Below are 10,000 nucleotides of genomic sequence, written 5' to 3'. Positions count from 1 at the left end.
CTAAAATGTTTTTTTCCATATCCACTTTATTTCGAACGAGAGACGACCTTCATATGTATGATTCAACTAAATAACTCTCTTCTCTTCAGCGTGATCCCGACCTTTCAGACCCACCCACACACATTCATTTGCTCTTGTTTTGTCCTTCATGAATAATAAGTGAATAAAGCTAGATTAATAACAGATACACCCACACACGCACGCATGCACGCACGCACACACGTACCCTTTGAGTAGTACCTTGACCTAGTTCTGTTCTGTTTGTTATGCTGCTATAGTCCATCCTGTGTAGTCTACTGCAACGTATATTGTAGCTAACCAGACAAAAACAATACATAGTTTGCTCATTATGAGTGTGCCGGCCGACTGAATCATCCTGTCTCCTGTCAGATGCTAACGGAGCCTCGCGGCGGTCTGTCCTCTCCCCACCCCAGGGTGCTGCAGGGCGAGTACCGGAGACTGAAGTGGAAGCACGAGGAGGCGGCGGCGTCACCCCAGCTGACGGAGGGGGGTCCCGGCTCACCCGTGGAGGACCAGCAGGACGAGGAGCTCCTGGCTGAGGCGAGGGTCCTCCGCCAGCACAAGACCCGCCTGGAGACCCGCATGCAGATCCTGGAGGACCACAACAAACAGCTGGATTCTCAGTTGCAGAGGCTTCGAGAACTACTACTGCAGGTAGGGGAGGAGGGGGGAGGCAGGGGGAGGAGGGGGGAGGCAGAGGGGAGGCAGAGGGAGGTATAGAGGCTATGAGAACTACTGCTGCAGGTAGGGGAGGAGGGGGGAGGCAGGGGGAGGAGGGGGGAGGCAGAGGGAGGTATAGAGGCTATGAGAACTACTGCTGCAGGTAGGGGAGGAGGGGGGAGGCAGGGGGAGGAGGGGGGAGGCAGAGGGAGGTATAGAGGCTATGAGAACTACTGCTGCAGGTAGGGGAGGAGGGGGGAGTTGGGGGGAGGTAGATAGGCTTCAAGAGCTACTGCTGCAGGTAGGGATACTAGGGGAGTTATTTCTACAGTTAGAGATAGAGAGAGGAAAGGGAAGATACTAGAGGAGACCAGGGATGAGAGAAATAGGGTCAGAAATAGGGTCAGAAATAGGGGTACTTCTGCATGTAATGAGAGGCAGAGAGGGAGGTGGACTCAAGGGATTTATTAACAGGTAAAATAGTACCTGTTGAAGCTAAGATGAGTGAGAGAGGGAAGCAGAGAGAGATTGAGGGGATTGACAGAATATATGATGCTGCTGTCGGTGAACAGGAATGAGAGAGAGAGAGAGAGAGAGAGAGAGAGAGAGGGAGAGAGGGAGGGGGTGGAGAGTAAGTGACATTTCTTAAGGATCAAAGACTTGGAGATTGGGAATAGAGTGAAAAGAGATTGACACTGTAGAGAAAATATTAAGTCGAGAGAGAGAGAGGGGGATGTAGACAGAGGGACAGAATACCAAGCTGTATAAAGCTTTAAGGTTTCTGTATCACGTGGGTGGTGTATTGAACTGTCTCCTCTCATCTACGGCCAAAGTTGAAGTACAGGCCTCTCAAATAATACTTACAGTATTCTTAATATGTATACATGAAAACTCTTCCTTTGAAGTCTTCCCTGGCCTCTGCTTCACTTTCCTCTCAGAATCTGCCTTTGAACAATTCGGTAGAACTGGGTCTGAATCCGCGGTCAATGCAGCCTTCAATTTCACTGAAATAGTTTGAACTTATTCAGTTCGTGAGCGAAGCCCATATTTCAACCCCAAAAAACGAAACCAGACACCTTGGTGGTTTTCTGGAGGTTGCTGTGGAATGGGAAGCAACCTCCAATGCAGTCAATGCAGCCTTCGATTTCACTGAAATAGTTTTGAACTTATTCAGTAAGTGAGCGAAGCCCATATTTCAACCCAAAAAAACTTACCCTAACAACTTGGTGGTTTTCTGGAGGTTGCTGTAGAAGGGAAGGATGATTCCCTTTTATTTTCCCCACCAGCCCAAAGACGACTCTGAGGCAAACGGGTCGGAACCCTCGTCCCTGTCCTCGCCTGTGTCCGGGGGTGGCCACCAGGGGGGGTCACAGAGCAGAGAGACCACAGACACAGAGGCAGCAGGTGAGTTTGGGTTGAATTGAAAAAGTAAAAAACATTAGGCTGGGGAGGCTGGCAGAGGTTGGAATCGGAGAATGGACTCATTGTCATGCATAGAACGGAATGATTACGATTTCTACCTCCAACAGCCTCACCTGCCATTAGGGTATATGATAATCACAGTAACGTGAATCAACCAGTGGGACTTTGACTATGTTATATGTATTGTTGACTTGTTCATTGTTGCTAACTGTGGTTGTTGAGCAAAGGAGCATGATCCCAAACCATTTCCCTGTCAGTTACGGCTGTTTGTAATGTACGTAACAATATTTGATTTGATATAATTGGAGTTCTATTTGGACACAATAGGAAGGTTTGTGTCAGGAGGGTGCTGTTTGACTGTTCCCATGCCCTGACGTGGTCTGTGTTCCAGGGGACGATATGGACCATGAGCAGGACACGGTGCTGCAGCTGCAGGAGGTCATCGAGCAGTTGAGGAACGTCTTCCCTTCAGAGCCTGGTGAGTCCAAACCCAACCAGCCATTCACACCTGAGGTTGATCCATCCACAGTAAAGGTTATATGGATGCACATGCGGGAGATGAGTTAAGTACAGGATATATACGCTGTTTCATATCATGGAAAAAGAGAGGAACATCTAAACCACTCTGGAGCTTTGTCAGGCTTCCTTCCTTCACATCCATAGACTAACAACAACATTGTCAACATTGTATTTTAGTATAGTTTAGAAAAAAAAATCTTGATTCTTAATTAAATTAATTAAAATGTTCTCCTCTTTTTTTCTCTGTCCCTCTCCTCTTCCAGGCACCACATCACTCATCTAGCCCAGGGTGGGGCCTGGAGTGCAGGGAGAAGCCTACTGGGATGCCTGATGGCCTGCCTGAGCCACATATGGTTGCCATCCACGCTAGACTGCACCAGGCCCTTCACCCAGAGCTAAACCCTCGCTCCCGGACCTCTGTGCACTAACAGCCCATGTGGAACCAAAGGCTAAACGGCTAATGCTAACACCAAGCCACGCACTGTGCAAGCTAACCAGCTACGGCTAACGTTAGTAGCATAACCAGACACTGTATTAACCAGCTAAGGAAGGCTAACGGTAGTGCCCAGACAGTGAGACTGTTAGCTGATCAGCTAAGGGCTAACGTTGCCCAGCCAAGACACTGTGCTAACCAGCATCTGTGTAGTCATCCAAGGTGTGAAGCTTTACATCACTATACAGCACAACAAGGACCTTCCACAAATAGGATTTTTACACAATGCAAAACGGAGTGAGAATTTCCCCTTGTTCTGTCAAGTACCAGTAACCCTAGTGTTTGTGTTTTGAGTTTTTTCCTTTCATCTCAAATGTGTTTCAAACTTCTTCTTTTTTTTCTTCTTTCCTTTTCCCGGGTCATTCATGCACACCAGTGTTGACCTGATTTGGTCCAGGCTGGCTGCATTTCATGCGGCTGTGCTCGGGCGCACAGAGAGCAGAGCAGACCCACAACAAGCTTATTTACTCTGTGGGACTGACACGTCATCAGTAAAACTCATGATTTATTGAAGACAGCCAAAGTACCGCCAGCCAAGCCCTTCTGCACACACAGTTCCTCTAATCTTTCTGAACTTGATCTCCCTCGCATGGCTCCAGCTTCACCTTCACAGGGAGTGCACTTCACACACACACACACGCCAATACTGACACGCACTCCCATACTTATACACACACATGTTCACAGACGTATACAAAACACACACACACACACACACACACACGCATGCCAATACTGACACGCACTCCCATACTTATACACACACATGTTCACACACGTATACAAAATACACACACACACACACACACACACACACACACACACACACACACACTCACACACACACAGCCATTCACAAAAGCTTCACATGGGAAAGAATCTTGACTGCAATTTTACAGTTCTTTGCCGCACAGGGAGAAGGTTTCGAGACAAAGCCTATTTGTGTGGCTCAGTGTGTGTTGTTGAGGAAGTATCTGCCCTTAAACACTGGGTCTCCTCTGTGTGCTCTCACCCCCGCTGTGTGCCCATGAGGAGAGGGCTGCTATAGGCTGGGCCTCCCCCTCCTCTACGCCCACAGACACGGGTTTGATACCATTCCTCCTTCTATTCATTACAATTAGCCCGTCCGATTTCCACCTCCACCAGCCTCCCCTGCACCTTACTATATGTAGATCTGAAGTGAGTGGATAGGTATAAGCAACATGGTGGTAAGTCCACCCTGACCTCTGATAGGCTAGGTAGAATTTTCAACATGTTGCTCCCACCTATCTCATCTTGGAGCCGGAGGTCTGATTGGGATTGGGCCATCCACCGCACCAGGGTCACATGACACACTCTAGACAGAGCAGTCTCCTTGCCTTAATCCCAAACAGAGCCCCATGGACCAATTGTTGTGTATCTGTTTGGTCTGCTGCCTCAACTGTTTATGAATGGAGTCGGCCCTGCCTCTCCCTCCCACGCCTCTCTTCCCTTCATGGTTCTGACTCATCCGGCTGAGCACCAAATGTCAGACTAAAGGCCTTTTTTTTACCACTCCGCGTTCTCCCAATCAGAGCAGGACATTCAGAGCGTCAGTGGGAGCTGAGTTACCGTCGCCGTAACGACGTGTTCAGGGGACGTGTCTCTGTCCTGTGGCGTAGACCCGCGGAGCACCGTCGGTTTGTCTGAGAAAGGACAGGAGGATTTCACAGCGTAGGAGAAGGCCTTGCACCTGAGAGACTAGTTCAAAGGTTCTGGTCCAATCGGGCTTTGACGAGTGCAGGGAAGGCAGAGGGAGGCTGCTGTGTGGAAGGCAGAGGGAGGCTGCTGTGTGGAAGGCAGAGGGAGGCTGCTGTGTGGAAGGCAGAGGGAGGCTGCTGTGTGGAAGGCGCTTCGGGAGCGGAGTGGATCTGAGGGACGAGAGAGGGGAGAGGCATGGAGGTGTAAAACACAGCGGTTACCGCTCATGGGCTGAATGGAGCGATGCACTTTGATGCGCTTGCCGCAGCAACTCTCCTGAAAGAGACAGATTGGAGACGGGAGGTTGCTGGAAAAAAAGAGATGCTCTCTGTGTTTTGTCAGTAAAGTTACAATACCAGCAGTCGCAGGGAGCAGCGTGCAGCGTGCAGTTTGGATTTGTCTTCCCTTTCTCTCTGACCTTATTGCCGAGCACAGATTTGAGCTGGAATCCCATCCTGCATTCGTTAGGCTTCCCCCAGGCGCATCGTTCACATTTGACATCCGTTCAGCGCTGCGCCGTCTGTTTGTTTTGATGCCGTTGCTAGGGAACTGTCCCCAAGGACGCAGCGCTGTAGGTTGCAAGTCAGAAAGGTGGGGCGCTGCTCATAATGGAAATGCTAATAACCATATGGGAATGAGTTTCCATACCTCCCCCCCCCCCCCCCCCCCCTTTCCACCTCACTGACAAAGCCTGCCACTGTTGGCATACATAGTCATTAACATCAACATCTTTTATCCCCACCAAGTAGTCAGGCAGCGAGCAGCGTTTCCTTCAAATGTCACTTTTTTCTTTGACAACAAAGCAAACAGCTCGCGTTAAACAAACAAACATTCAACACGCATCCTGTTTATAGTCTTTTAGCATGTCTTTATTGTCATTAATGCATCTCATTACATGTCGCTGTTTCCCCGTGGCTGGGAACACATGCAGCTATTCTACTCCAGTCTCTCAGCTCCCTCTCCCTCTCTCTCCCTCTGTAGGATACTGTATCTAAAAAAACAGGAGCTGATGGAGGAGATAAAGAAAGTGCTACCCATAGGGAGGGTACCATACATTATTACACCACTACAGCAGTCTAAGTGGCTTGTCAGAGAGCCCATCGACTTCTATCCATATTTTTTTTTCAGTAGTGCTGCTCTGTAGCTCTCTGTTGCGCCCCGCTGGTTCTCAGAAGCATATAAACAACTGTTGTTGTTGTTGTTGTTGTTGTTGTTGTTGTGGTTGTGGTTGTAGCCCTCTGTGGACGGCCATGAAAAGGATGTCTCTGGGCTGAGAAACCCCATGTTGTTCTGTCCACATCCCTCTGTAGTCACGTGATTCTGTGATGTTCTAGAAGCTCAAGAAACACCATTTGCGGCGGCCTCCCGCCCCCCCAGAGCGTGATAAGACAGACCAGTCAAAACGTCTTCATGGTGATTGAAGAGAAGAGCTCTCTGGAGAAGCATCTACTTTGGCTTTAGACTAGAGAACCTTGCACCGTGACCACAGGAGGCTACATAAATATATATACAGCGGGTCAGCCCACTAACGAGCGTTCTCATTACTCCTCCATGTTAAACAACAGATTCCCCCATGCTGCGTTCAATGCACTGGGGCTCATTAGGAGGACGGAGCGGCGGTTGTTTATATTCTCTGACATGGCAGGGCAATGAATCACTTAACCTCCTAGTGGGGCTGTAACTAGCGTGTCCTACGCCCGCCGCATGTCTCCTCCCACCCACCGGGGACAGCGCTGCTGCTCATCATTTATACTTCCTGTCTGTTCAACTGACCTAGGTTCTGTTTTTTTTAATCAACATTATTATGCCTCATTACTGATCAATTTGTTTGTCTGATGTTTCATTAGTTTCATTTATTTGTTTAGTTAGTATTCATAGCGTACAACTGTACTCCCATACTTCCCTGGTCTCCTCCCTTGTTTTTAACCTGTATAAAATGTTTGTGGAAAGAAAGGCTTTTTTAAAAACGAGTGGGTTACTGGCTGCTTTCTACTCTTTGTGTACAGAAATAAATTTGTATTTGGTATACACAATGTCTGCTTGTCGTCTGTGTGCCTCCAGCTATCAAGTTTGAATTATGGGAGCGAGAAAATGATGTCAACATAATGTTCGGTGTCTTATTTTTTCTTTTTCTGTTTACGTTTGGACTTTTTACCAGTGTGATCGATATCTCCTGATATCTCCTGAGGCTTGGTTCTGGTGGCCACCTCAGGTGGACAAGTCTGTTTATCACAACTCTTTCCCTCTATTTCGCTGCATCCATCTGTTTTGCCTTTCCCTGCCTCCGCCATGCTCGTCCTGTCTGCCTGTGTCTCTAACCTGGCTCTCTCCCCGGCTTCCCCCGTGCCCTGCGGGTTAGCACCAGATAATGAACTCCTATTGGATGATTCTGATTGAATGCCGCAGCTCCCTGTGTTATCATTGGTGCCTTTGTTCCCTGTGCTTTCCTGGGATAGCTGCTGTGTTGATTGGCAGTTGACCTTCTTTGCACCCTTATCCGTCCCTGATCTCTCGGTACCTACTACATTATCTCTGACTGCAGTGGGTCGTGCAGGATCTGTATCTCTATCTCCTTCTCCATTATCTGACACCGCCTGCTCTTCTCCCTGGACCTCAACACACTCGCTTTTCTTTTCACTAGTGCTGGCCTTCTCCTCCTCCTCCTCTCTCACTCCATCACTCCCTCCCTCTCTGCCCATCGCGCTCTCATCTTCTCCCTTTCCATTGTGCTCCGTCTCCTCTTTAACCCCGTCACCCCCTCCCTCTTTCAGGGCAGTGGAGGCTGAGTTCCCTGCACACGTCACACTCCCCTCCTCTCCCTGTCCCTCTCTCTTCTTCACCATCACCTTCTTTCCTGTCTCGCCTGCCTTGGCCTTGCTGCCCACCGGGCCCCACTTCTCCTCAGTGGTCTCCAGGTAGGTCTTCCTCTGGCCGACGTGCTTGGAGCGGACGTGCTCGCCGAGCCTCTTCATCTCCTGGCGAATGATGGGTTTGAACGTAGGGTCCAGGCTCTCCACTGTGGTGAAGTCCCTACGAGCCGCCTCCTCGTTACACAGGGCAGAGTGGGCCCGGGCTCGCTGGTACACCGCCTTCAGGTTACCTATAGGGGGCAGAGGACAGAAGAGTGAGGGGAGGGGTGGATAGAATAAGAAAGGGGGGGGGGGGAAGAGGGGGAGAGAGGAAGGGAGGAGATGGATGTGAACAGAGAGCAAGAGGGGGAAGGTGCAGCGACGGAAGAAAAGGGGAGAGAGGAGAGAAGTAGTGAGGGAAGAAGAGAAAGAAAAAGGAAACGTGGAGGGAGACAGAGGGGAACTATCAGAACCCCCGTATCACACAAGGCTCTTCCATTAATAATTCAGGTCAAAAGAAAACAGTGAACTTGACTTTTGACTGTGGAGTTCACGGGAAGGGAAGACGTCAAGGGAGGGAGAGGAAGCTCAATAACGGGGAATGATGCAACAATGTTTTGACGAGTGCAGTGGTGCAATGTTTCCTCTGCTTTCCATAAAAAGATGGAGAGATTGAAAAAACAATTGCGAGGAACAACAAAAGGATGGAGCATGCCCAAGGCCAGGTATTTGTACAACAGATGGAGAGCATTCAGCTCACAATTGAGGTGATTAGCCAGCTGAACTGAGAAGAGGAACAGGCCAGGTTTGACGCCCATTTCTCTCTCTCTCTCCCTCTCACTCTCTCTCTCTCTCTCTCTCTCCATCTCTCTTTCTCTCTCTCTCCCTCCCTCCCCCATAGCCATAGGCTGATGTGGTGGTGGCTAGCTATCTATGCATACTGTACATACATACCTCTGTGTTTCTTGAGCAGCTTACTGTTGAGCTCCACCACTTGTTGGTAGTCCTGCAGCTCCAGCAGGCACTGGCAGAGATTGAGAGTGAGCGGCAGACGCACCTTCTCCAGAGACTCCCAGTCCTCCCCTCTAAAGTCCACCTCCTGAGCAGGGAGCCAGAGAGAGATGGGGGGGGGGGGGGATAAGTGGGGATAGAGAGAGAGAGAGAGAGAGAGAGAGAGAGAGAGACGTGGGGAGGGATAGAAAGACAGGAATACAAAAGAGGAGGTAGGGAGAGAGAGAGAGAAAGAGCAAAGAGAGAGAGTTTGACACAGAGAGAGAGAGAGAGAGAGATGCTTGGGTAAGCGCTGTCACACCGAAATCTCTAAGGGTATCTGTTATTTTTAGCCCTCTTTCTCCTCTCCCTGTTTTCTTAACCTACAATGATGCTGCTTCAGTGGAGTGGCAACAACGGAACACAATGGAGTGAGAGAAGGCTTGGACCAGACGACAGTTATACGACCCAGCTGGTCTCACAGACCGAGGAGGACACTTGATGTACCTACCACCGAGTGAACACACTTCTGACTGAGTGTGCAGTACGTGCCAGTGTGGAATCTGACCTTATTCTGTAGGAAGTCCACGTACGCCAGGGCCTCCTTGTACTTCCCAGCAGCCTCGTCGTAGTGATGCTCTTTAATCAGGAAGTTGCCCTCGCCCTGGAGGAACATGGTCAGCCGCAACATCTGCTGCCAGTCCTTCCCCTCCGTCACCAACGGAGCTCTCTGATTGGTCTCCGGCTGGGCCTCCGCACTGCTTGCTGTCTTCTTATTGGCTGTTTCGTCCTTTGCGATAGCCTTCACACTCTGTTCCTGCGTATTGTCATTCCCCTTTTTGGAGGCTGACTCATCTTTGCATAAGAATTCAAATTCGCCTCTCTCTTCCTCATCGACCTTGGTGGCTGCCGTCTTACTCTCAGCATCATGCGTTTTCTCCTCCTTCACTTCACTCTCTTTCTTCTCTTCCTTCTCCTTCATCTTCTCCTCCTCCTCCTCCTCCTTCTCTTCCTCCTCGTCTTCTTTCTTTTCCTTCTCAAGGATGTTCCAGTACTTGTCCTTCTCCTCCCAGTACTTCTCCCTCATGATGCCAGAGAGGTTCTTCAGCTCTCTGTGGACCAGAGGGGCCAGCGTTACGTCCAGGTTGGCCACCATGTTGAAGTCTTTGCGGGCCGCCTTGTCGTCCCACACGGCAACATAGGCTTTGGCCCTCTTGTAATACGCCTTTACATTGTCTGGAAGAGATAGATAGATAGAAAAATAGAGGGAGGGAGAAATAGACAGCATGGTTATTAAGATAAAGATGCATTATCAAGAACCGCTGCA

At 49.6% G+C, this 10,000-nt stretch overlaps 2 protein-coding genes across 2 annotated transcripts in view; one reads left to right on the top strand and one right to left on the bottom strand.

The window, feature by feature from the left end:
- drp2 (dystrophin related protein 2) overlaps positions 1-2,962 on the top strand; it is a 38,085-nt gene extending 35,123 nt beyond the window's left edge. Inside the window, 4 exon segments of the mRNA XM_083686796.1 lie at positions 435-675; positions 1,968-2,085; positions 2,495-2,581; positions 2,886-2,962. Of these exon segments, the coding sequence (XP_083542922.1) occupies positions 435-675; positions 1,968-2,085; positions 2,495-2,581; positions 2,886-2,905 (466 nt within the window). The 3' untranslated portion in view covers positions 2,906-2,962.
- A 1,418-nt stretch (positions 2,963-4,380) lies between these two features.
- LOC310816609 (aryl-hydrocarbon-interacting protein-like 1) overlaps positions 4,381-10,000 on the bottom strand; it is a gene marked incomplete at both ends in the record, with an annotated part of 10,757 nt that continues 5,137 nt past the window's right edge. Inside the window, 6 exons of the mRNA XM_083686861.1 lie at positions 4,381-4,404; positions 4,706-4,779; positions 7,515-7,934; positions 8,638-8,779; positions 9,242-9,490; positions 9,686-9,909. Of these exons, the coding sequence (XP_083542987.1) occupies positions 4,381-4,404; positions 4,706-4,779; positions 7,515-7,934; positions 8,638-8,779; positions 9,242-9,490; positions 9,686-9,909 (1,133 nt within the window). The remainder of the gene's footprint in view (positions 4,405-4,705; positions 4,780-7,514; positions 7,935-8,637; positions 8,780-9,241; positions 9,491-9,685; positions 9,910-10,000) is intronic.

The sequence above is a fragment of the Argentina silus genome (assembly GCF_951799395.1).
Source record: "Argentina silus genome assembly, chromosome: 15".
Classification (NCBI taxonomy): Eukaryota; Metazoa; Chordata; class Actinopteri; order Argentiniformes; family Argentinidae; genus Argentina; species Argentina silus.
This window is presented reverse-complemented; position numbering and strand designations above follow the sequence as displayed.